The sequence below is a fragment of the Hippopotamus amphibius genome, chromosome 1 (genome assembly GCF_030028045.1).
Source record: "Hippopotamus amphibius kiboko isolate mHipAmp2 chromosome 1, mHipAmp2.hap2, whole genome shotgun sequence".
In the NCBI taxonomy this organism is placed as follows: Eukaryota; Metazoa; Chordata; class Mammalia; order Artiodactyla; family Hippopotamidae; genus Hippopotamus; species Hippopotamus amphibius.
In genome coordinates this window covers 143,063,312-143,090,818 of record NC_080186.1, presented here as the reverse complement: position 1 = coordinate 143,090,818, position 27,507 = coordinate 143,063,312, and the positions used below count along the sequence as shown (strand labels likewise).

The 27,507-nt window shown below is 40.8% G+C and overlaps 1 protein-coding gene and 2 pseudogenes across 3 annotated transcripts in view; 2 read left to right on the top strand and 1 right to left on the bottom strand.

Moving 5' to 3' along the window:
• The first annotated feature begins 1,334 nt into the window (after positions 1-1,334).
• The window catches only part of TTC1 (tetratricopeptide repeat domain 1), a 50,512-nt gene continuing 24,339 nt past the window's right edge, over positions 1,335-27,507 (top strand). Inside the window, exons 1-2 of one of the 3 annotated variants that reach the window (XM_057729889.1) lie at positions 1,335-1,410; positions 2,483-2,845. In XM_057729889.1, coding sequence (XP_057585872.1) covers positions 2,513-2,845 — 333 coding nt within the window. In that variant the 5' untranslated portion in view covers positions 1,335-1,410; positions 2,483-2,512. Of the gene's footprint in view, positions 1,443-2,482; positions 2,846-27,507 lie in introns of all 3 variants that reach the window. The other 2 variants (XM_057729904.1, XM_057729897.1) reach the window with 2 other exon arrangements.
• On the bottom strand, positions 9,339-25,685 carry LOC130858823 (60S ribosomal protein L31-like; annotated as a pseudogene).
• LOC130843007 (small nucleolar RNA SNORA70) lies at positions 25,228-25,328 on the top strand (annotated as a pseudogene).

The following is a 27,507-nucleotide window of genomic DNA, read 5'->3' as shown; positions in this document are numbered from 1 at the left end:
GTAAAGCATTTTTCACAGCTAAGAAGCACATAATCAATAAAGGTTAGCTACTAGAATTATTGCCCAAAGTTGGATGGCTAGTGAAGAAGCTGACATTGTGAAGCGTTTAATTTATTTATTTACTTATTTAGTTTGCTCTAAAATTTACAGCCTTTCTATCACACCAGAATTTATTAACAGGACTTCTTAAAGATCATAAGACCTAACCACTTACCTTTTTGAAGTTCTTGCTGTATTTAAAAAATTAAGAAATATTAAAAGGTTTCCAAAATTCTGATATATTTTAATATTTACTATTTTCGATTTACACAAAAATATAACTGTATGCATAACCTTATGTAGACTTAAATTCAAAAAACAAATTTGATATCCTTCCTGAAAAAGTCCCTCCCAGCTATCTCTGCAGTAGGTGCTGTGAATTATAGAAAACTAATTAATACTCTGCTGTTATTGCTGGTTATGTGTCTGGCTGCTTTAAGGGATATCTCAATTCTGTATTCCTAGCAGGCAATGCTTGCGGTCTAACAAATACTTAGTAAACATTTCTTGAATGAATGTATAGGTCAACAGTTTGCTTCTGGTTCCAGGACTGCTTAACACTGTTGAATATTACCAAGGACCACTAAAACCTTTTGTTTATGTGGGTTATACCTATCAATATATACTATATTTAGAACTGAAAACATAATTATCAATTCACGTAAGAGAACAGTACACCCATTATATGCTAACATAAATAATCTTTTTATAGATAATAACTATGTTTTCCAAAACAAAAAATATATATAGTGAGAAGAGTGGCATTGTTTTACATTTTTGCAAACCTCTAGCTTAATAGAAGATATCTAGAGTCTCATCACTTCTTTTGCGTTCAGTTCATTGCACTGTCACAGGACACATAGCCTCTGGAAAAATCCACTGTACGTACACGAGAAAAGGAGTATGAAAAATGTAGATAACAACTTAGTATTATTATCAACACTTTTGATCTAGGTAGACCCCTTGAAAGACACACTTAGAGAAACCTAAGAGGGAAAACTTTATTTTTGGATAACGTTTATGCGTCAGGATTCTCCTATATACAGCATAGCTGGCATAAGAGAGGTCAGAACGGAGGAGTAAAAGGAACACCGTAGACACAGCCTTTTTCTTTTCCTTTTATTCCTCCAGTGCAGAGTAACGCGGAGTCTTGCCGTAATCCAAGATGGCAACCGCCGTTCATATTTAAGTCCGTACAATGACGTCACACAGCGACAGCGCTGCCCTCTCTCCCCGAGGTTTTACTACGTTTCCCAGGATGCTTTGCCAACAGCGACGCTATTGGTCAGCGCTGACGGAAGAGCACCTGACTGAAAGGAAGTAAAGGATCTCAGGGGCTGGGAAGGTGAGGACGAGAGGAGCGGTGAAGCCGTGAGTAGCCCCACGGGTCTCTTCTTTTGGCGGTGAGGGACACAGTTACGGGAGGAGTCTTTTGGGAAGCGTAGGGTGGCCCCTCTGGGGCCTCAGCCTCCTGCGTTCTTCCACTAGACCTGGGAGTAGGGAGAAACAAGAAACAAAATGTTGCCGTGGCGGCAAAGTCTCCGTACTAAAATCTTCCTGTTTTAAGTTTTCTTGGGACAAGCTGGAGCGATTTCGAGCTCTTGTCGCAAACAACACAGGGGTCGTTGGCGTGCTTTTACTGCGACCGGAGGGACGGCGCTGCTGACGCTCTGACTCAGCTTCTGCAGCACTGGTTCTCAATTGGCTGCACGTGAGAATCACCTGGGATGCATTTTTAAAAATACAGATGCCCCGGCTCCGCGCCAGACCAGTCAATCAGAATTTCTGGAGAGTAAGATCTGGGGCACAGTACTTGCTAAGGTGTCGCGAGTGTTAAATTTGTGCAACCAGAATTGAGAACCACGCCCTTCGTGGCTGATTCTGACCCCCTCGGGAATCTTGATTAGGGCCGCCTGAGCCAGGGCCTCCCTTCCACTCTAACCTGCCTGGGCTCTACCACACGCATGTGGGTGAAGTTGATGATTACTCTTTTGGCATGGATTGTATTTTGAGCTCCACCAGAAACTAATTTTTGAGCTTCGTGTGGTGCTGCTGGAAAGACAGGCGGTAGTTTCGTTTTACCACTGGCTGGCTATTCATCCTGAGTAAAAATTAGAGACGCTTCATTTTTCTTGCCATGGTTTCCGTTTCTGCCTGTTTTTTTGCCACCCCAACAAACTGGGAGCAGTGGACAGTGGAAGAATTACATTAAAATCGGTGTCACCTGTTTATAAGAACCTCTGGAAAGGGTATCAGTTAAAATTACATTTGGCATTATTTATGGGCTTATGATAACCTTTGTATATGAATATATAAGTGAATGAATTCCAGTGAAAGGAAGTTACAGTGTGATTTGGGCTTTGATGCAGAAGCTTGTTTAGGTGTGATAGGTAGGATTTGATAAATGGGTACCATTACCTCACATGTTTTCTCTTTCCCACAGCTTCAGCTTCACCTCCCTCTCTGGTTCAGCATGGGGGAGAAAGCAGAAAACTGTAAGGTTCCAGAGGATCTGTTCAGTGGTTTGAAAGTTACAGATTCCCAGGAAGCAGAGTGTGTTAGCCCTGCAGTTTCTAATGCCGAAGATCACCATTCCCAGAGCAAGCTGCTCAAGAATGTTGAGGTCCATCCCCAGGAGGACCAGGGAGAAGAGGAGTGCTTTCACGATGCCAGTGCCTCGTTTGAGAATGAGGAGCCAGGAGTGGACAAAGTTGAGAACAAACCTGATGATGATGTGAATTCCTCTGAACTAGATGAAGAATACCTAATGGAACTGGAAAAAAACATGTCAGATGAAGAGAAAAAGGTAACTATTTTGTTTATGGTGCATAATCTACCACGGAAACGTTTTTAAAGTGGATAGATGTGACTGGTACTGTATCATAGACTGCTTCTTTTGTGGTAAAGAGTGAGTTGCCCATCTGTGCCCTTATCGCTTTATTAGTGATGGATCTGAGATAAATCAGTGGCGTGGTGGGGCAGCATTGAGTGTGTCTGCTTAGCAAAGAAATTTCCATTTTTTTCTGTGAACTTTGAGTTCTTATGTTCATCTTGTGTCATTATTTCTAAACATATATACATTTTAGCTTTTTTTAATGACCTTATCTATAGTTGGCTGCTGAAATTCCTATAATGGATTTTTTTTGGTCAGACTTTAGAATTATGGTATGCTGCCTGTTTGTTAATCCTTTGTTGGCAAAAAATGACTGCCTGAATATCCTGGTGGTGATTTGGTTGCAGAGGGCAGTGACTGGAACCCGTATCATTTACCTTTCACTCTTGAGGAACAGAATTGTGTGTGATGGTAGCTGTCATTTGTTAAGCACCAGTAACGTGCCAGCCACTGAGCTTACAATGTTACTTGTGTTTTCATTTAATCTTCACAGCATGCCTATGAGACATAAACTCTTAGCATCCCCATAAGAGAACAGCTTAGAGTAGTACAGTAACTTGCCTGAAATCACATATCTGCTAAATATTAGAACTGATTCTCAAACCCAGATCTCTTTGATTCCAAGGCCAAAATATAATGTAGAATTTAATAACAAAACAGCTGTCTTCCTACAGAGCAGATGCACTAATAAAGTGTACACTTTCCTGCTACTTTGCCCTGGGCTAGTAACTGAGCAAGCCTTCACTTTGGGAAAGAGAGGCTTGGTGTCCTCTGTGTATCTTTTCTTCTGATTTCATAAGCCTGAAGAGTTACTATAATATCTGAGTCTGTCTGCAAGGAATGTGAATGAGATTTGCAGCTTATGCCTCTGAAGAGCTCACTCGCTGAGCAGGTTATGATGGATTGGTGATGGACTGAGATAGTAAATGTGCAGTGTAAGAGTGGGAGGTGAGGCGAAACAATCTTGTCTGTGTCCATCGTTAGGCACTTTTCATGATCAAATCTGTTGGTTTTAACATGTATATGTTAGCTTTTGTGCTAGTGTACGCCACCAGAAGAGAAAGATAAAGGGCAAAAATGAGTCTAGTTCGTAAACTACCTCAGCAGTAATGGCTCGGAAAATTAAATCAAGTACTGTTCAGTAACATTAGGGAAATGATTTTCCAGAAAGTGAGTGTTTGCTTCAGCTTTCATATCACTGGCGCAGGCTTTTTACAAACATAGATTAAACGTCTGTGTTAAAATGTTAACAGTGCTTTTCCGATACCTTAGTATTCTCGCCCTGATGTGAATTTTCTCCGGTGCCTTCAGTTTGATGAGTGGTTTGCTTCAGTGTTAAACACTCTGCCCCCCACTCCCACTATAGTAAAACATCTTTTGTCTTCTGGCCAGAAGATTTTAAGTTCTATAAATATTTGAAATAATTATTTTTATTGCTTATAAATTAAATATTCTAAATAGCAGAATACTTTTAAAACCTTTTTCCTTCCTTTAAGAAATTAAGGTATAATTTACATGTGAAAGTGTTTAACTTCTGTGTACTTCTCAGTGAGTTTTGACAACTGTGTACACCTGTGTAACTCACACCAGTTGTAGTATTAGCTATTTTTATGCTGCTTTGATAAATATTTTTGTGAAATTAATATTAGGAAACCAGCAAAACAGATGAAGAAATGTCTCTTCACTGCACATGAGGTTTGGTTTTATCGGTCATTGGGAAAAGGATATATTTAAGCTTGATTCTTTTAAAGTAGACAAAGTTCAGATAATTCAACAACAAAAAATAAACACAAATGGCCACAAAATGTGACGACTTTCAGCCTCACTAATAATTTTTAAATGTAAATTAAAACATTACATCTCATTTCTCAGATCAGAACATTGATCTGATGTTGACAAGAAAAGGAGGTAGGAACTCGTACTAATATTGGGAGTTTGAAAATTGCTGTATAATTTCTGTGGGGTACAGATTTTTTATATGAACATTTCTTTATTTTCTTTTAAATAAATTTATTTATTTATTTATTTATTGGCTGCATTCAGTCTTTGTTGCTGAGCACGGGCTTTCTCTAGTTGCGGAGAGCAGGGGCTACTCTTCGTTGTGGTGCTGGGGCTTCTCATTACAGTGGCTTCTTTTGATGCAGAGCACAGGCTCTAGGTGTGCAGGCTTCAGTAGTTGTGGTACGTGGGCTCAGCAGTTGTGGCATATGGGCTTAGCAGTTGTGGCACATGGGCTTAGTTGCTCCGAGGCATGTGGGATCTTCCCAGCCCAGGGCTCAAACCCGTGTCCCCTGTATTGGCAGGCGGATTCTTAACCTCTGTGCCACCGGGGAAGCACGAACATTTCTTTAGATCAGGGCTACCAGTAGAACCTTCCGCATTGATGGGAATGTTCTGTATTTACACTGTCCAGTATAGTAGCCACTGGCTACCATAGTTTAATAGTCATTTGGCTGTTGAGCCGTTGAAATGTGGCTAGTACAGCTGATAAAATGAATTAAGAATTTTTAAATTTTAGTTAATTTAAATAGTCACACGTGGCTAGTGAGTACCATATTAGATAGTACAGCTTTAAACCTCTGATTCTCTTATTTTAAGGAAGTTATTAAAAATACGTGCAGATGGATATATAAAGATACGTTGCAGGATCATTCATAATTTTAGAAAACTGGAACTAATGTTGAACAGAGGGTATTACTTTAAACATATTTATATGGTAGTGTAAGTCTTAGTATTGACATGGAGTAATGCCTGAATGTTAAATGAATTAAGCAGGTGTGATAATATGATTTATAATAAATATGTATTTGGTGTTTGTCCAGTTCCTGGCACAGAGTTCCTAAAACCTTTGGAATTTCCTAATTGAAAAGAGTGGAGAGGGGCTGAAGATTGAGTTAATCACCAATGACCAGTGATCAATCAGTCATGCTTATTTTAATGAAGCCTCCATAAAAACCCTACAGAATGGGGTTCAAAGAGCTTCAGAGTTGGTGAACACGTATAGGTGCTGGGAGGGTGCACATCCATAGGGTGTGGAAGCTCAGTGCCCCTTCCCACATACCTTGCCTTACGCATCTCTTCCATCTGACTGTTCCTGAGTTATGTCCTTTATAATAAAGTGGTAATCTAAGAAGTAGACTGTTTTCCTGAGTTCTGTGAGTCCCTCTGGCAAAGTAATTGCACCTGCGGAGATGGTCCTGGAAACCGCCAGTTTATAGCCCGTGGGTCAAAAGCAGAGGTGACAGCAACAACATGGATGGACTTGGCATTATGCCAGGCATTGTTTGAGGCACTTAGGAACACAGTGATGAGTAAGACACTCATCTCTCATATGTATATTCCAGTTGGGAGGCATGGGCCGGGGTGGAGGAATGATAAGATGAATTGAAGAAGGCATGGGGGTTGGAAGGATGGGCAGGACTACTTTAAATTGGTTGGTCAGGAAACCGCCTCTCTGGGGAGGTTCCATTTCAGGAAGGACTTGGAGGGAAAAAGGAATCAAATATTTGAGGATCTGAGAGGAAAATATTCCATATAAAGGGAGCAGTTAGTATAAAGGCCCTAAGGTAGCTGCAAGTTTGGTGTATTCTTGGCATGCAAGGAGTGGAAGGGCCAGCAGCTGGAGCATGTTAAGAAAGAGAATGGGATGATAAAGTAAGAAAGGGTCTGATGATGGAACACTTTGTGAGCCGTGGTAAGGAATTTGAAGTTTTTTCTGAGTGCAGTAGGAAACAGATGGGTAATTAAGCCAGAGGAAAGATGAAAGTTATTTACATTTTATTAAGAGTATTCTGGTGGTTGTACAGAGAATGAAGCGTGTGGGGACTGGTGATGCCCGTTACAAATAGGGAGATGATGGAGTCCATCAGGGCTCTGGTGATTTAATTCCTGCGTGCAAATGAAAAAGTTTTATTTGCAAGCCCAAATGCAGATTTCGTCCTTTTAATGGATTTGCTCCCTGGTGCCAGTTGTTTGCACATAGTGTTCATTTACAAGTAGATACATACATAGAGCCAATTCAGTAACGGATACAAACGTCTGTTGCTTGCTAAGCATGGACTCAGAGCACTGTGGTTTCTGGGGTTTTAAAACATTTTCTTTAGGTTCTGAAACTGTAAAGGATTTTTTTCCTTTAAGGCTGTTTAATCTTTAAGCAGGAGCCATTATTGAAGTATTGGTTTAGTGCTGAAGTTCTGTATCAGTCTTTCCCCGTCTCTCTCATTTTTTCTTAAATCCCACATTAATCCTTTTGATTTCCCTGTTTCTGCTGCCTCATTGCATTATTTTCATAATCTCATCAGTGTTGTAACAACGGGCATGTTTGCAGGGAACAGTTCTCTTGGCTGCTTCCAGAAAGTTTTCAGTAACTTTTCCATAGTGGCCTGAATGTTCTGTTAACCTCATGAGAAAACCTCTTCTGATTTGTTGTTTCCCTTTTATTTCATTTCTAATGGGCATCCTTTTGAACTAAGGTTGCCATATTTATTAATTTCTTAGAGTTTACCAGTATTGAGTTTAATGAATGCTGTTGACAAGTGATTAAATAAAATCCTAGAATTTAAGAACTGGAAGGGACTTTAGATTTCTGATCCTGAGTTTAAACCAGGGGAACTAAGGGTTGTTTACTCTAAGCATTTGGAAGTTATTTGCTAATGGAAGAGTTAAAGTGACGTTCAGTGTTTCCTGTGTTTATTAAGGAAGATCTCTTTGTGTAGCTCAGTGGTTCTCAAACTTAATTGTGTCTTAGAGTCACAGGAAACTTACTAACCATACAAAAGCCCTGAGAAGTGTCTGATACCACAGACTTGTGAGGTGATAGCCAGGAATCTACTGTTACTAAGCATCCTCAGGTTTTTTTGTTTTTTAGTTGAAGTATAGTTGATTTACATATTGTGTTGATTTCAAGTGTACAGCATAGTAATTCGGTTAAATTTTTTCTTGATTAAATTCCATTATAGGTTATTACATGATATTGAATATAATTCCCTGTGGTATACAGTAAATCCTTGTTGCTTATCTCCCAGGCCATTTTGGTTCAGGTAGAACTATGGCCACACCTAGGAGACAGAGAGCTAGATGGACAGAGATGACTAAGCTCCCCAAACAAGAAGTATTGACTAACCAGTATACTGACTCTATCCAGCATCAGAAGAAAAGCTTAGTAATAGGATATTTTCTTTTACCCTGATCTGTGCTCAGGGTCTAAAAAATTAAAAAAAAAAAAAGCAGAATTTAAGCAGTGCCAAAATAAAAAAATTTATTTCTGTTAAATTGAGTTTGGGGAGATGGCATTTTCTGAGTTAAGAAACAAGTATTTCCAAGATCAGTCATCAGAAGAATAAGAGTTAATGAGAATCAGGTTCTAACTACAGCTGAAATCTAGAAATCCTCCCTCCACACTCCTAGTGGACTAATAAAAATGACATGCAGAAAGAGTAGCTGTGTCTGTATGTGTAAAGCAAATGATGTCTAATTTCAAAGAAAACAAAACTGAAGCTTTTGTTTCCTTTTTAATGATAAAGAGTTCCCCTTCAGAATAATTTGTAGGACTTGTGTCCCTAGCCCTTTCAGTGTGAGGTTTCCTCATCCCACCTAAATAGAACTGAAGCACAAAGTTTTGTTGCATATGCTTCTGCTTTCCAGCCCTTTAGCAAGTAGGTAGCTTTTTTAAATCCTCCTTTTTACCCAGATGTGATTGATCTCTGCTTACTGTGCCTGACTTTAAAAGTTTGTGCCGTTTTATTTTGTAGCAATTACTTTACAAAGCTGCAGGGGGAAGCAGAGAGCTACTGATAGATTTACGATATGAAAATTAACTTGCTGATGTGAACCTCTTGTTTTTCTCCCTGTTGTCTATTAAACACATGCTCACTGCAGAATTACTTTGAGAAAATTTTTTTAATGTGCTTAATGCAGGTTTTTATTTAATAATGAAATAATGATAGAAGGAACATACACTTGTAAGCTCCAAGTGCAGTGTGTTTATGTTGTGTTCCCTGTATAGGGAATATTCCTAGCCAGCCACTGCATTGAGAGTGTCTCTGGTGGAGAGTGGTTGTTTTATGATTAATAAGAGAATGATTGAACACCTTCTGACATTTTTGCCAGGTTACACCAGTATTTAAAGTTGTATCAGTTGGAGTTCTCTAGGATTTTGAGTTACAGTTAGAAAGCCATTCCCCACACTGAGCTTAAAGAGGAATTCACCTGTTTTTTTCTAGTACTTTACATGGGTTCACTTTTTACATTTAGGTCTGCAATCCACTTGGAATTTATTCTTGTGTGTGGTATGATACAGCGACCTAATTTTATCTTTTTCCAAATGACCACCAACTTGTCCCAGCAGTTGTTTTTTGTTTTTTGTTTTGTTTTGTTTTGTTGGCAGTTTTGTAACTTTATTGGACAATCAGCAGTTCTCATCCGCATTATCTGTCTGTAGATTTTTGAAAGTGGTGATAGGTGCATAAGTAACCAACGTGTAGAGCTTGTTTGGTGAAATCTTCACCTTCATTACGTTTTCTGGACAACCGCACACAGGTACTATATGGGACATTCCTTATTCCTTTGGCCCAGACAGCTTTGTTGAGCCTGGTGTCAGTGCGTATGGCTGGAGTTCCCATCTCCTTTATGGCAAATTTCCAGATTCCTGTAAGTGCCTGAGGGACATGCTTCTTGAAATCCACTCCATAGGTGCATTTGTGAAGTTGATAGTGTATTCTCGGGTAACCACCTCGATGATGGTGGACCACCCTTCTTTTTCTCACCGCCCTTTTTGCAGGAGCCAGCCTGCGGGGCTGGGGTTGGAAAGGCCCGGCACTGTTTTTAAAAGTCCATCTTTGGACTTCCTAGGTGGTGCAGTGGTGAAGAGTCAGCCTGCCAATGCAGGGGACACGGGTTCGAGCCCTGCCCTGGGAAGATTCCACATGCCACAGAGCAACTAAGCCTGTGCGCCTAAAAAAGAAACAAAAAAAAACAAAACAAAAAAAAAGTCCATCTTTGCCTCAATGATCTAGTTAAATTTCAGTATCGGCTAAGACCAAGTTTGTATCCTTTCCCAAATGCTTACCTTCTTCCTGTTGGTCAGATTATCATTTAAAATCTCACTTAGCTTATAGTGGCATTATTTATCAAGACAAAGAGCCTCATTTAGACGCAGACTGGATCACCAGAGATTTGAGTGGTAATAAAATTTAAAAATAACTGGTGAATTAATTAGTTTAAAAGTATGGAAGCATGCTGATGAGGTGGTTTTCTGCAATATAGTATTTCACTTCTTTCATCTTTAAGAAAGCACTGTTCCCCATGTCATGTGAAATTCTTTTACCCTACGACCCAAGAAAATAATTTCCTGGAAAACAGAATAAAATAGCAGATTCTGAGCATCCCTATATTTGTAAGGGCAAAGAATAAGTTTTAAACACTTGCAGATTGAATTCATCCATCTGCAAGGAATCCATTTTGCTAACTCAGTGGAAAATGGCCTTGGATTAACTGTAGAAGAAAAACCCGAGACCTGTGGTGCAAGTCCCTGATTCAGTGAGGTAGAGGTTTATTTTTAACATAGGTCTCAGAATGGCCATAGATCAGATCGCTGGGACTTGATAACATGTTCTGAAGCAGTGTCATCTTCTTTTCAAGTGCCCTAGTTCTTGGTAGCAAGGGAATTTAAAGTCACTTTTTTTTTTTTTTTTTTAGGACAGTGGAACATAAACTCTGTGCTTGTTACCTTTTTGCAGCAGTTCCTGTGCCTTGCTCAGTTACTTCTTCCTGCAAACAATTCTTTATTTCCATACCTGTGGAAGACAATATAGTCTTGTGGTTAAAAGCATGAAAATTTAGGCAGATCTGTCCTAGCTCCATCATTTAAAGTGGGATAATAATAGTACCTGTCACACAAAGTTGTTGTAAGGATTAAATGACCAGCACATAAAAGCAATCAGAAAGTGTTAGTTGTAGCTAAGTCAAAATTCAACATGAGTGTAGACTGCAAAATGCTTAGGGGTCTGGAACATCTAAGATCTCTTTAAGAGTCATTTTTGGACACATTTCCCCCAAGGTGGCAAAAATAAATGAATATTACAAATTTTTAGAATTTTGCTACCTCAGTCAATAATCCATAAGTTATCCTTCAAGTTAATTTATGAAGAATAAATTGAGTGTTTACCTGGGGACATGGGGTTGGGGTGAGAGAGAGGGTATTACAAATTTGAAAGGGACACATGGGATGCTTCTGAGGCTCTGGCAATTTGTCCTTTTTATGTATTTTATAGTTCTGCTGTTAGGTGCATATACATTTATAGCTGTTATATTTTCCTGACTTAATGACTCCTTTATTATCATGCAATGTTCCTTTTTTGTCTCTAGCAATATTTCTTGTTTTAAAAACTATCTTGTGTGATACTTCTATAGGCACTGCCATAGACTGAATGTTTTCATCCTCCCCAAATTTATATCTTAAAAACTAACTCCCGATGTGATGGTATTAAGAGATGGAGCCTTTGGAAAGTGATTAGGTCAGGAGGGTGGAGCACTCATGAATGGGATTAGTGCCCTAATAAGAGATCAAAGAGTACTCCCTTGACCATTCTGCCACGTGAGGCTATAGTGTGAAGACCCCAGTGATCCAGAAAGCAGGCCCTCACCAGACACTGAATCTGCCTGCCCCTTGATCTTAGACTTCCAGCCTCCAGAATGTTTGTTGGGTATAAGCCACCCACTTTTTGGTACTTTTGTGATAGCAGCCCAAACTGACTTAAGACATCCACTTTTTTTTTTTCTTTTGCCCTCAGGGAGCTTTTACACTAAAGGTGTAAATAAATTTATTTTAGACACAGCTATTTGGAGTATGGTGTCCTGTTTGTAAGAACTGGATAAAGAAAACTTCTTTAAATTGGGAGATGATCTTTTAGAATCAATGAAATAAAAGATAGTGATACGACTTTTATGAGTGTACAGGACTCAAACCAAGCGTACTGAAAAGACGACTCGAACCAAGTGTACTGACAAGACAACTGAAGCGCTCTTCACCAACAATTACAAGTAGCCAGGTTGGGTGAGGGGAATTTAGTGGATTCCTCCCAGAATTCAAGAAAGAGTTGAATGGCCTCCACTCTCTTTTATGGTTACCAGTTCCATGATATATTTTTTATATCCTTTCACCCTGTTTGTGTCTTTGAATCTAAAGTGTGTCTTATAGACAGCATATGGTTGGATCTTCTTAATTCCAGTCTGACAATCTCTGCCTTATGATGATTAGAGTGTTTAGTCCATTCACATTGTACTTTTTGACATGGTTAAATTTATGTCAGTCGTGAACTTCCCTGGTGGCACAGTGGTTAAGAATCCGCCTGACAATGCAGGGGACACGGGTTCCATCCCTGGTCCAGGAAGATTCCACATGCCATGGAGGGACTAAGCCCGTGTCCCACAACTACTGAGCCTGAGTGCCACAGCCACTGAAGCCTGTGCACACCTAGAGCCTATGCTCTGCAACAAGAGAAGCTACCACAATGAGAAGCCCGTGCACTGCACCACAACAAGAGTAGCCCCTGCTCACTGGCACTAGAGAAAGTCCACATGCAGCAACAAAGACCCAACACAGCCAATAAAAAAATAAATTTATTTAAAAAAAAAAAAGAAATTTATGTCAGTCATTTTGTCTTCTACATGGCTTGTGTCTTTTTTATTCCTGTTTTTTACTGCCTTCTTTTGTGTTAGATAACTTTTTTAGTGTATCATTTTAATATTTCTGATTTTTTAACCATCTGTTTCTTAGCTAAATTTTCTTTGTGGTTGCTGTATGGATTACATTATGTATCTTACTACAGTCTAGTTTAATGCTATGTAATTCCAGTAAAACATAGGAACTTTGCTTCAGTATAGCTCCATTTCCTCCCCCCTCCTTTCTGCTACCAATCATATATATCAACGTATTTTGTAAACCCAACCATACATATAGTGTTACAATTACTATCTTATATGATCTTTTTGTCTTTTAAAGAAATTAAAAGAAGAGAGAAAATAACATATTTATAGAACCTTTGATGTATTTACCATTTCTAATGCTCTTCATTTCTTCATGAAGATTTACCGTCTGGTGTCATCTCCTTTTGGTCCAAAGGACTACCTTTAGTATGTCCTGTAAGGCAGGTATGGTAGCAGCAAATTCTCTCTGTCTTTATCTGTGAATGTCTTTATTTTGCCTTCATTTTTAGGTATGGTTTTGCTAAATATCTTAATTCTTGATTGGCAGTCTTTTTTACCATTTTGAATGTGTCATTACAGTGCCTCTGGCCTTCATTGTTTCTGATAAGAAATTAGATATTAATAGTCATGTTGTTCCTCTATACCTGATAAGTTGTTTTTATCTCGTTGCTTTCAGATTTTCTCTTTGTCTTTGAGCAATTTGACTCTGGTGTCTCTAGATATGGATCTGTGTACTTGGGGTTCACTGAGCTGCTTGAATCTATAGATTAACATTTTTCATCACAGTTTTGAGATTTTCAGTCATTTTTTGAAATATCTGTTCTGTCTCTCTCTCCTCTTCTTCTGAGACTCTGATCACGTATATTGTGAAGGATCTGTTCTTTTTTCTTCTTTCAGACCTTTATTGAAGTGTAATTGCTTTACACTGTTGTGCCGGTTTCTGCTGTACAACAAAATGAATCAGCTGTATTTATACATATATCCCCATATTCCCTCCCTCTTGAGCCTCCCTCCCACCTTCCCTACCCCACCCCTCTAGGTCATGACCAAGCATCGAGTTGATCTCCCTGTGTTATGCAGCAGCTTCCCACTAGCCATCTATTTTACATTTGGTGGTGTATATATATGTCAGCGCTCCTCTCTCACTTTGTCCTAACTTCCCCTACCCCACTCTTGGTGTCCTCAAGTCTGTTCTCTACATCTGTGTCTTATTCTTCCCCTGCTACTAAGGTTGTCAGTGCCATTTTTTTAGATTCCATATATATGAGTTAGCATACGGTATTTGTTTTTCTCTTTCTGGCTTACTTCACTCTGTATGAGTCTCTAGGTCCATCCACCTCATTACGTATAGCTCCATTCCATTCCTTTTTATGGCTGAGTAATATTCCATTGTATATATGTGCCACATCTTCTTTATTCATTCATCTGTTGATGGGCATTTAGGTTGCTTCCATGTCCTGGCTATTGTACATAGTACTGCAGTGAACGTTGTGGTACATGTGTGTTTTTGAATTATGGTTTTCTCCTGTTATTTTTTTTTTCCATCTTTTTTCCCTGCCATTAGTTCTTCAGATTGGATGGCTGTTGCTCCTATTTCTCATGCCAATTCAAATCTGTTGAGCCCATCTATTAATTTTTCATTTCAGTTATTGAACTTTTCATCTTTGTTTTCTTGTTTTTCTTTGCAAATAATTTGTCCCTATTTCACAATTCTCTATTTTAATCACTGTCATCATGCTCATTTAAGTCTTTAAATAGATTCCTTTTAATTTTTTCAACAAATCGTAGCTGCCTTTTTAAACTTTTAATCATCATCTTAATTTTTTTTCATTTTTTATTGGAGTATAGTTGATTTACAATGTTGTGTTCATTTCAGGTGTACAGCAAAGTGAATCAGTTATATTCTTTTTTCAGATTCCTTCCCCATAAAGGTCACCACAGAGTATTGACTAGAGTTCCCTGTGCTATACAGTCGGTCCTTATTAGCTATCTGTTTTATATATAGTAGTGTGTACTTGTTAATCCCTATCTCCCAATTTATCACTTCCCCCCCATGTTTTCCCTTTGGTTACCATAAGTTTGATTTCAAGATCTGTGAGTCTGTTTCTGTTTTGTAAATAGGGTGATTTGTATCATTTTTATTAGCTTTCATATTAAATGATTTTCATATGATATTTGTCTTTCTCTGACTTACTTCACTTAGTATGATTTTTTGATGGTGGCCATTCTGATTGGTGTGAGGTGATACCTCATTGTAGTTTTGATTTGCATTTCTCTAGTGATTAGTGATGTTGAGCATCTTTTCATGTACTTTTGGGCTATCTTGTATATCTTCTTTGGAAAAATGTCTGTTTTTATATTCCGTTTGTTTTTTGATATTGTGCTGCATGAGTTGTTTATATATCTTGTGGATTAATCTCTTGTCAGTTACATCGATTGCAGATACTTTCTCCCATTCCATGGGTTGTCTTCTTGTTTTGTTTATGGTTTCCTTTGCTGTGAAAAAGCTTTGAAGTTTAATTAGGTCCCATTTGTTTATTTTTGCTTTAATTTTCATTACTCTAGGAGGTGGATCAAAAAAGATATTGCTGCGATTTATTTCAGAGAGTGCTCTGCCTGTGTTTTCCTCTAAGAGTTTTATGGTATCCAGCCTTACATGCAGGTCTTTAATCCATTTTGAGTTTACTTTCGTGAATGGTGTTCGGGAGGGTTCTAATTTCATTCATTTTCATGTAGCTGTCTGGTTTTCCCAGCACCACTTATTGAACAAACTGTCTTTTCTCCATTGTATAGTCTTGCTTCCTTTGTTGTAGATTAGGTGACCGTGTGTGGGTTTATCTCTGGACTTTCTATCCTGTTCCATTGAGCTATATACCCTACTGTTTTGATGACTGTAGCTTTGTAGTATAGTTTGCAGTCAGGGAGCCTGATTCCTCCAGCTCCATTTTTCTTTCTCAAGATTGCTTTGGCTATTTGAGGTCTTTTGTGTTTCCATACAAATTTTAAAATTTTTTAATTCTGTGAAAAATGTCATTGGTAATTTGATAGGGATTGCGTTGAATCTGTAGATTGTTTGGGGCACTATTGTCATTTTGACAATATTGATTCTTCCAGTCCAAGAACATGGTATATGTCTCCATCTGTTTGTGTCATCTTTGATTTCTTTCATCAGAATCTTATAGTTTTCTGAGTACAGGTTTTTTGCCTCCTTAGGTAGGTTTATTACTAGGTATTTTATTCTTTTTGATGTGATGGTAGATGGTATTGTTTCCTTAGTTCCTCTTTCTGATCTTTTGTTGTTAGTGTATAGAAATGCAAGAGATTTCTGTGAATTAATTTTGTATTCTGCAACTTTACCAAATTCATTGATGAGCTCTAGTAGTTTTCTGGTATCATCTTTAGGATTTTCTGTGTATAGTATCATGTCATCTGCAAAGAGTGAAAATTTTACTTCTTTTCCAATTTGGATTCCTTTTATTTCTTTTTCTTCTCTGATTGCCGTGATTACGACTTCCAAAACTATGTTGAGTAAGATGATGAGAATAGGACTTCCCTGGTGGTGCAGTGGTTAAGAGTCTGCCTGCCAATGCAGGGGACATGGGTTCAATCCCTGGGCTGGGAAAATTCCACATGCTGCAGAGCAGCTAAGCCTGTGCACCACAACTACTGAGCCTGCGCTCTAGAGCCTGCAAGCCACAACTGTTGAGCCCATGTGCTGCAACTACTGAAGCCTGTGTGCCTAGAGCCTGTGCTCTGCAACAAGAGAGACCACCACAGTGAGAGGCCTGGGCACCACAGCAAGGAGTGGCCCCCACTCTCCACAACTGGAGAAAGCCCACGCAGCAATAAAGACTCAATGCAGCCAATTAAAAAAAAAAAAAAAAGGACTTCCTAGGTGGTGCAGTGGTAAAGAAGCCGCCTGCCAATGCAGGGGACACGGGTTCGAGCCCTGCCCTGGGAAAATTCCACATGCCACAGAGCAACTAAGCCTGTGCGCCACAACTGCTGAGCCTGTGCTCTAGAGCCTGTGAGCCACAACTGTTGAGCCTATGTGCCGTAACTGTTGAAGCTCATGTGCCTAGGGCCCATGCTCCCCAACAAGAGAAGCCACTACAATGAGGAGCCTGTGCACCACAATGAAGAGTAGCCCCTGCTCGCAGCAACTAGAGAAAGCCTGTGTGCAGCAACGAGGACCCAATGCAGCCAATAAATAAATAAAATAAATAAATAAGTTTATTTTTAAAAAAAGTGGTGAGAATAGACATCCTTGTCTTATTCCTGATCTTAGAAGAAAAGCTCTCAGTTTTTCACAGTGAGAATGTTGTTAGCTGTGGGTTTGTCATATATGGCTTTTATTATGTTGAGGTAGGCTTTTATTATGTTGAGGTAGGTTCTCTTTATGCCCACTTTCTGGAGAGTTTTTATCATAAATGGTTGTTGGATTTTGTCAAAATCTTATTCTGCATCTGTTGAGCTGATCATATGGTTTTTCTTCTTTAGTTAATGTGGTGTATCATACTGATTGATTTGTATATATTGAAGAATCCTTGCATCCCTGGGATAAATTCCATTTGAACATGGTGTATGATCCTTTTAATGTATTGTTGGATTTGGTTTGCTAGCATTTTGTTGAGGATTTTTGAGTCTGTGTTCATCAGTGATATTGGCCTGTAATTTTCTTCTTTTGTGGTATCTTTGTTTGGTTTTGGTATCAGAGTGATGGTGGCCTCATAGAATGAGCTCGGGAGTGTTCCTTCCTCTGCAATTTTTTGGAAGAGTTTCAAAAAGATAAGTGTTAACTCTTCTCTAAATGTTTGATAGAATTCGCCTGTGAAGCAGTCTGGTCTTGGACTTTTGTTTGTTGGAAGTGCTTTAATCACAGTTTTCAATTTTGGTACTTGTGATTGGTCTGTTCATATTTTCTATTTCTTCCTCATTCAGTCTTGGAAGGTTGTACCTTTCTAAGAATTTGTCCATTTCTTCTAGGTTGTCCACTTTATTGGCATACAGTTGCTTGTAATAGTTACTTTTATGATCTTTTGTATTTCTGTGCAGCCCATTGTAACTTCTCCTTTTTCATTTCTGATTTTATTTGAGCCCTCTCCCTTTTTTCCCTGATGAGTCTGGCTAAAGGTTTATCAGTTTTATCTTTTGAAAGAACTGGCTTTTATTTTCATTGATCTTTTCTGTTGTTTTCTTCATCTCTATTACATTTATTTCTGCTCTGATCTTTGTGATTTCTTTCCTCCTACTAACTTTGGGTTTTGTTTGTTCTTCATTCTCTAGTTGCTTTAGGTGTAAGGCTAGGTTGCTTGACATTTCTTATGTTTCCTGAGGTAAGATTGTATTGCTATAAACTTCCCTCTTAGAACTGCTTTTGCTACGTCCCATAGGTGTGGATCATTGTGTTTTCGTTGTAATTTGTATCTAAGTACTTTCTGATTTCCTCTGTAATTTTTTTCAGTGGCCTATTGGTTGTTTAGTATCATATTGGTTAGCCTCCACATGTTTGTGTTTTTTTACAGTTTTTTTCCTGTAATTTATTTTTAATCTCCATAGCGTTGTGGTCAGAAAAGATGCTCAATATGATTTCAATTTTCCTAAATTTACTGAGGCTTGATTTGTGGCCCAGGATGTGATCTATTCTCGAGAATGTGTCATTGAAGGCCTGTGTTTCCTTACTGATTTTCTGTCTGTATGATCTGTCCATTGGTGTAAGTGGGGTCTTAAAGTCCCCCACTATTATTATGTTACTGCCGATTTCCCCTTTTATGGCTGTTAGCATTTGCCTTGTATATTGAGGTGCATGTGTATTTATAGTTGTTACATCTTCTTGGATTGACCCCTTGACCATTATGTAGTGTCCTTCCTTGTCTTTTGTAACAGTCTTTATTTTAAAGTGTACTTTGATATGAGTATTGCTACTTCAGCTTTCTTTTGCTTTCCATTTGCATGGAATATCTTTTTCCATTCCCTCACTTTCAATCTGTATGTGTCCCTAGATCTGAAGTGGGTCTCTTGTAGGCAGCCTATATACGAGTCTTGTTTTTGTATCCGTTCAGCCAGTCTGTGTCTTTTGGTTAGAGCATTTAATCCATTTACTTTTAAGGTAATTATCAATATGTATGTTCTTACTGCCTTTTTGTGAATGTTTTTGATTTGTTTTTGTAGGTCTTTTTTCTTCCCTTCCTCTTTTGTTTTCTTCTCTTGTGATTTGATGACTATATTTAGTGTTGTGTTTGGGTTACTTTTTCTTTTCTGTGTGTGTATCTATTGTTTTTTGGTTTGCAGTTCCCATGAGGTTTTGATATAGCAGTCTATATATATATAAGGCTGTTTTAAGTTGCTGGACTCTTATTTTCAAATACATTTCCCATTTCCTGCATTTGTACTCTCATCTTGTTGGTTTTGATATCTTATTTGTGTGTGGATGATATCCTGCCTTTACTGTATATTTGCCTTTTTACTAGTGAGCTTTCCCATTTGTGATTTTCTTGTTTCTAGTTATGGCCTTTTCTTTTCTTTTCTTTTTTCTTTTTTTTTCTTCTTCCCTGTCTAGAGAAGTTCCTTTAGCAGGTGCTGTAAAGTTGGTTTGGTGGTGCTGAATTCTCTTAACTTTTGCTTGTCTGTAAAACTTTTGATTTCTCTGTCAAATCTGAATGAGATCCTTGCTGGGTAGAGTATTCTTGGTTGTACGTTTTTCCCTTTTGTCACTTTAAATAGATTGTGCCACTACCTTCTGCAGAGTTTCTACTGAAAAATCAGCTGATAACTTTATGGGGGTTCCCTTGCATGTTATTTTTTTGCTTTTCCCTTGCTGCTTTTAATATTTTTTCTTTGTATTTAATTTTGATTAATATGTGTCTCAGCATGTTCTGCCTTGGGTTTATCCTGTATGGGACTCTCTGTGCTTCCTGGACTTGAGTGAATGTTTCCTTTCTTATGTTAGGGAAGTTTTCATCTGTATTCTCTTCGAATATTTTTTCAGGCACTTTCTCTTTCTCTTCTCCTTCTGAGACCCCTATAATGTGAATGTTGGTGCATTTAATATTCTCCCAGAGGTCTCTGAGGCTCATTTCTTTTCATTCTTTGTTCTGTGGCAGTGATTTCCACCACTCTGTCTTCCAGTTCACTTATTTGTTTTTCTGCCTCAGTTATACTGCTACTGATTCCTTCTAGAGTATGTTTCATTTCAGTTTTTGTATTGTTCATCTCTATTTGTTTATTCTTTAAATCTTCTGGCTCTTCGTGAAACATTTCTTGTATCTGCTCAGTCTGTGCCTCCATTCTTTTTCCGAGATGTCAGATCATCTTTGCTCTCATTACTCTGAATTCCTATTCAGGTAGATTGCCTCTCTCCTCTTCATTTAGTTGTTCTCGTGGGGTTTTGTCTTGTTCCTTCATCTGAAATATATTTCTCTGCTATGTCATTTTGTCTGACTTTCTGTGTTTGTAGTCTCCTTTCCTCAGGATGCAGGATAGTAGTTCCTCTTGCTTCTGGTGACTGCCCCCGGTGGGTAAAGCTGAGTCTTGTCCTCTGGTGGGCAGGGCCATGTCAAGGGGTGTGTTTTGAGGTGGCTGTGAGCTCAGTGCAACTTTAGGCAGCCTGTCTGCTGATGGGTGGGGCTGTGTTCCTATCCTGCTGGTTGTTTGGCCTGAGGCACTGGAGCCTGCAGGCTGTTGGGAGGTGCCAGGTCTTGGTGCCAAAATGGGGACCCCTGGGACAGCTCACACCAATCAGTGTTCCCCTGGGCCTCCACTACCAGTGTCCTTGCCCCCATAGTGAGCTACAGCTGACCCTCACCTCCCTAGGAGACCCTCCAAGTCTCCTAGGTAGGTCTAGCCCAGGTTCCTTTGGAGATATTGCTTTGTGCTGGGTCCCACGTGAGAGCTTATTGTGCCCTCCAAGAGCTCCTGGCCTTTTTTGGAGCTCCTGCACTCAAGCCCCGCTGGCCTTCAAAGCCAAATGCCCTGGGGGTTCTTCCTCCCAATGCCAGACCCTCAGACTGCCCTAGAGAGCTATTTTAATGTGGGAGCATCCCTGTATAGTCTGTGTGGGTTTAATATTTTTTGGTGCAAGAGCTTTTTCTCATTTGGATGTCTGCCACCTCTTTCCTCAGTGTATGCTGGCCGTTATCCCCTTGATAGGAGGTGTAACTGATGTTGTGGTGACCAGAGCCTGCACTAGGTATTGAGCGGGGCCTCCCCTTTGCTCTGTGGTTGTCACTGCCCTGACAGGGGAAGGGGTCTGCTCCCTAGTTGTTGGAGTAGAGGCCCCCCAGATCTGTTACTGAGGTGTGTTTCTGACCTGCAGTGCAAGATAGGGAGGATTGGAGCACTCCCACAGGGAGGGAAGCCACTGAGTATTTCTCCTCTGGAGCTGTTCACCTGTAAGTGTGCTCTGTCGTGTCACCTTTTACCCATTATGAGGGCTCACAGATTACACTGTTGTTGGCACTGCTGTCGGCCCCATCTTAACTGTTGTTATGCCAGCACTTGGCCCTAGTGTCTCTCGCCAGGTTGTTTTCACCAGGCCACCAGCACTGATTCACTGAAGTCAGGTCTCAGGACTGCAGTAGTTGGACCTGCTGTGGGAGCTGTGGAGGCGGCTCAGACTCTGGCCTGGCCTAAACCGCCTGTGTATGCACCTACCAAGCCCACAGCTGCTAAAGCTAGACCCGTCTCAGCTGCGGGAGCACTCGTTTTCCGTTCCTCACTGAATTTACAAAGCCAACAACAGGGGCGTAAAGCTGAGGTTCCCATAGCCGTGAGGAGAGATTTCAGCTCTTCTTTCTTAGCATGGCCCTTGGGGCTCAGCTGTGGTTTTAGCCCCACCTCTGCATGTGAGCTACCCACCAGCCTTTGCTCCCAAGGCTGCCCCCGGGGCACATGGACCTGACCAGGAGGCAGCTGAGGCAGTGAGTGGGTGTGCTAGTCCACCCAAGCAGGAGCCCCTTCTAGTGCCCTAGGGCCAGTGCATGGGGAAGGAGGCTGCAGTGGCGGCCCTGCCCTTCGTGCACCACTCAGCCTTGATGCTTCATTTCTGTGGTGGCCCAGGCTTCTTCCACGAACATTCCCGGCTGTGGAGCTCCTCACACCCAACCCTTCAGGCTGTCTCTTCACAGCCAACGGCAGTCCTCTTCCTGGGTCTGCTCTCCAAACCCCACGTTCCAGCACCCAGCCCCTGTCTGCTCCAGTGGAACACATCTCAGGCTGGGCCACGCAGGGCTGTGGCATGCACCATCTGTGTAGGTCTCACTGTGTCCTTCCTGCCACAGACCAGTTACTGTGCTCTCCTCCGAGCTCCTGAAGCTCCTCTCCTGTCCCAGCTGATCTCCCTGCTGGTTAGGGGCCTTCCCCAGGGGCAGAAACCTCTCCTTTCCTTCAGCACCCCCCTCCCAAGGGGTGCAGGTCCCATCCCATGTCCTCTTTCCCTTTTCTTTTTTTTTTTTTCTTTCTTTTGTCCTGCCTGGTCATGTGGGGATTGTTCTTGTCCTTTTAGTTGCCCAGGGTCCTATGCCAGTTTTCAGCAGGTGCTCTGTGAGACTTGGTCCATTTGTAGGTGTATTCTTGATGTATTTGTGGGGAGTGGTGAACTCCACATCCTCCTACTCCACCCTCTTGACTCCTCCGCTCTACAGCTGCTTTTTAGTCTATTGGATCTAATATCTGTGCATACTCAGGTGGTTCTGTTGACTGCTTCCTCCCACCCACCCCCATTGTGGGTCAGACTTTCCTGTCTCTTAGCAGCCTCTTACAGTGTTTTCATTGTTGTTGAAACTGGGCATTTTAAGTACTATTGTAGCAACTCTAAAGTCTGACCTTCCCCCACCCCCCAGTTATTTTTGTTGTTGCTGTTTTGCCTGTCTGCTTATTTGTTTAGTAATTTACCTGCACTTCGCTGTGTAATTCATTTCCTCTGGGATGTGTGGCCACCCATGGCTGTGCTCAGTTGGTTTTTGTTTCTGTTCTTGTTATTTTTAAGTCTGGCTTTCTTGAGGTTGCTTCTGTTTCCACACAGTTTAGTGGCCATCCAGTACTGGTCAGAGATTATGTTCAAACACATCAAATTGATACGGCTTCCACCCGCTTTCAGTGGATCTCTGTGTGGATTTAGAAGTGTATTCCAAGTTCAGATCGTTTTCAGTCTGCCCCATCTGGACCCTCTTGTGTTTCCTCAGCACAGGTGCACAGACTTCTGATAGAACAAGGATGCGTGAATAGTTTCAGCCCTGTCGGTCCTTCTCAAGTGTGCACACCAACTCTAGTCAGCCAGGATATTTTAAGAGCTTGTCAAGTGTCTCTGTGACTGTCTCTTTTTATATCTTCCTGTTATATTTGTCTGGCCCATGGGTCCCTTGTTTGCCTAACCAGGACTGTAACCACAAATTAGTAGAACCACTGGCCTTCCCTATTGGCTTGCCACTCAAATTGCAGTACCACTGGGCACAGATGAGTTCACCTTCTTTGAATCAAGTCAGTTCTCTAGCAGTGAAACTGCTGGTTATTCACAACCTACCTTGCGGTGTTAGAATTACCACATTGAATAATGGGAAGAAGGGGAGCTGTCTCTAGCAAGTATGCCTCAGATTTTCATGGTTATTTCTTGAAGTTCAGTAGTTTTTCCTAAATAAATGTTATTCCCTTTGTTGTAAGCCTGTAATCAATTTCTAGGACACGGAAACTGCACACTCTTTTGATCTTTTTGTCCAGTTTTGTAGTTGCTTTTAGGATAGAGGGTTTGGAAACCTCCTTATTTAGCCACATCAGAAGTCTCACCTAGTATTGAGTTTTGAACTAAATATTTTACACTTTCAAATGTTAAAATTAAATCAAAAAGGGGGCTTCCTAGATGGCGCAGTGGTTAAGAATCCGCCCGCCAGTGCAGGGGACCCAGGTTCGATCCCTGCTCCAGGAAGATCCCACATGCCGCAGAGCAATGAAGCCTGTGCGCCACAACTGTTGAGCCTGCGCTCTAGAGCCCATAAGCCACAACTACTGAGCCAATGTGCTGCAACTACTGAAGCCCACGCACCTAGAGCCCCTGCTCCACAACAAGAGAAGCCATGGCAATGAGGAGCCTGTTCACCACAACGAAGAGTAGCCCCCACTCACCGCAACTAAAGAAAGCCCGCGCACAGCAACAAATTAAATAAATAAATAAATAAATAAATAAATAAATAAATTAGAAAGGATAAGGAAAATTAACCTTAAAATGGATTACAAACAGAAACAAATTAATGTAATTATATCAAATTGATTACATGTTAACATAACTATCAAATGAATTACATAGGGAAGATAATTCCAGTAACTTTGGACTTAATACTCTGGCTGTATACACCTAGCGGAATATATTCTAAATTTCAGAAGGAACTGCAATGAAATCTTGATGTACTAGGTTATAGGTAGTGGTAGTCAGATAGTGACTTTGAAACTTTTTGTTTATTGTGGGATAGAGCAAATGAGTAAATATATTGCTGTTACTGGGAACCAGGGTTTTCACTATTGGAGCTGGTGTGGTATTCACTTATATGACTACGTACGTAAAAGATTTCACTTGTATGTGTTGTTTGACTCCTGGGATTTTTATTTTGTTTAAGATGTATTTCCATGGGTATTTTCACTGAGAGGACCTAAAAGCACTGACTCCCTAGTAACATCTAGGTCTTGATTTCTAAATGCCATTCCCCACAAAAGAATCCAGGACTCCTTGGAGAAATGACTGATTCTGGGTATGGGAAAGGCAGAGTACAAAGTATTGCACCTGGAATATAATGTACACCTGCAGCAAAGCTCACCCTTAGGGGGATAGATCCAGGCAAAGGTTTATGCAGATCCTGGAAGTGGGCTAAGAAGACTTAGGTAAGAAATCTGGAGCATGGTCTCATGGGGCCCCATGGGAGGACGGGTGCAGTCAGAAGGGGACCTTGACGGGCCCGTCTTGCCCAGGCCTAAGGAATGTACAGTGTTCTTCAACCCATGAAACCATCTAAGCATTTTGTAACATTCCAGACTTTCTGCAGTGCCTTTTTTTCACTCTCTTATAATCGTTTAAAATACTCTGAGGCAGAATTGAATTGCCCAACTAGAGACATTATATAGTCTATATTCAGAGGAAGATCATGTGGGGAAGGAAATGAAAGGTAGTCCTGGGGAGGAGATACGGTTTGTGCCAGACTTTGAAAACAGGAAAATTAGGTTTGGGCAGTTGGAAGGAAGATCTAGAAGAAAAACAATGGCATTCCAAGGGGGATACATAAGCAAAAGAATGGAATGAAGAATAAGAGATCTGAGGGCTTCCCTGGTGGTGCAGTGGTTAAGAATCCACCTGCCAATGCAGGGGATACAGCTTCGATCCCTGGTCCAGGAAGATCCCATATGCTGAGGAGCAACTAAGCCCGTGCGCCACAACTACGGAGTCACACGCTGCAACTACTGAAGCCCACGCATCTAGAGCCTGTGCTCCGCAACAAGAGAAATCTCTGCAACAAGAGAAGTCACCGCAAAGAGAAGCCGGAGCACTGCAACAAAGAGTAGCCCCCACTCGCCGCAACTAGGGAAAGCCTGCACGCAGCAACAAAGACCCAACGCAGCCAATAAATAAATAAATTCAGTGGCTGCAAACAGCAGCCTCCTTGGTAGTGTATGCAGCCTGTACAAGTTGCCCTCAGGGACCTTGGAGATAGCCCTTTCCAGGGGGCATTCATGACTGGCATGCTGTCCCCTATCTACGCTCCAGACAGGTATGCACGGTGCCTTCGGAAAGCCCCAGGGCGCAGTGGCCAGGGTCCACATTGGCCAAGTCATAATGTACATCCGAACCAAGCTGCAGAATAAGGAGCGTGTGATTGAGGCCCTCCGCGGGGCTAAGTTCAAGTTCCCTGGCCACCAGAAGATCCACATCTCCAAGAAGTGGGGATTTACTAAGTTTAATGCGAATGAATTTGAAAACATGGTGGCAGAAAAGCAGCTCATCCCTGTTGGCTGTGGGGTCAGATACATCCCTAATTGTGGCCCCCTGGACAATGGCAGGCCCTGCACTCATGAGAGCCTTGGAGCTGTCCCCTCCTTACTCGTGCCCATCAATAAATCCTACTTTCCTGTCCAAAAAAAAATTTAATTAATTTTAAAAAAGAATAAGAGATCCTACAGTCTAGAGGAGAGGAGTTGTGTAGTAATGGGAGATAAGGTTGAGTTTGTTGCAAAGAATAAAAGATTTCTGAATCTTGACTTTTGTTTCACCTGTAAAATAGGTAAATACCTCCATGCCCACCTTTCAGAATTGTCTTGGGAAGCAAATGAGCTGAGCACGTGGCAGCAGATGTTAAGCAATGAAATGCTATACTGGCATAAGTTATTGTGAACTTTGTTTTTCTTTGTTATTGTTTGTTTATATATTTTTGGCTGCTTTGGATCTTAGTTGCGGCACATGGGATCTTTCGTTGTGATTCTTGGGCTTCTCTCTAGTTGTGGCACGTGGGCTCCAGGGCATGTGGGCTCTGTAGTTGCAGCACGGGGGCTCAGTAGTTGTGGTGCTCAGGCTTAGTTGCCCCGCTGCATGTGGGATCTTAGTTCCGTAACTGGGCAGTGAACCTGTGTACCTTGCATTGCAAGATGAATTCTTAACCACTGGACCACCAGGGAATTCCCAGTTATAGTGGACTTTGAATACCAGGCTGAAAAATTTGCAGTTGTGGTGATAATTGTTGAAATAAACTCCGTTCATCAAGGCCATTGTCTTTTTGAGGTTTTCCTTGGCAGTTCCTGTGATGATTTACAATGCAAAATAACGTCACTATTTCACCCTGAGTTTTCAGTGTTGGGGAGGGCTGCTGAGTTAAGAACCCTGTGAAATTTCTTTGGTTCCCATTCTTACGGAAATACAATTCTAGAGTAGATGTTACCCCACGAGGCCTCTCTAGAATGTGTTAGGCATTGTGGAGGCACGTGAGAGGGCTTCTAACCGCATTAGACCTGGAAGATTTGCACCCAGTGATGCAGCAGCATACCAGCACTACCAGTTATGTGTGAGTGCTCCTGGCACTTAGTGTGCTAAGACTTACGATGAAATCTGTCCTTGTATTCCATAACATTACCCAGTGTGCGTGCCATCCTTTGGAAGAAGAGTATGATATGTTCCGACAGCAGAATAAATCCTAGTCTTTGTACTGGGATCAAGTTAGTCTCCTGGCACAGCTGGGAGATAGTGCAGCTTTCTCTTCAAAGTGCTATTTTTAGCTGTTGCCAAGGAGATATTCAGCATGATATTGATAATTGCATTAATCCTCAATTTACACAGTCTGTGGAAGCAGCAGCTCTTTTCCAGTGTTTACTGCTTAATGAGTCACTGAGTTGTGATTTATCAGAACAAAAAATAAAATTCCTTTCTTAGAATAATTGGCCTCTGAAATATGTTCTGGAGCCTGCCTCTTAGCCAGTTCAACTTTTAGGCTTGGTTATAAACACATCAGGAGCTTTTCTCTGGCTACTTGCTCAGGCTGGCCTTTATCATTAATTCCTTCTGGGTGTACCTTGGAGCTAGGTTTTTCTCATTGGAATGTTAATGTTCTAAATGTACGAAATAAAGATTAAACTCTTAACACACACACACACACACACACACACACACACACACACACACACACACACACACACACACACACACACACACACACACACACACACACTTCACAAGAGCCTGATCTGGCAGTCTGAAAGACTCATCCATGTTTATAGAACATTCCTGATAAGTTGTTACTGAAGAACAGATTATAGATCAGAAAGTAGCTTGAAATTACAGTTAGATTGAAATTGTTAAGGGATGGACATTGAACTCTAATAACTTGATGAGTTGCCCTTCTCTAAAG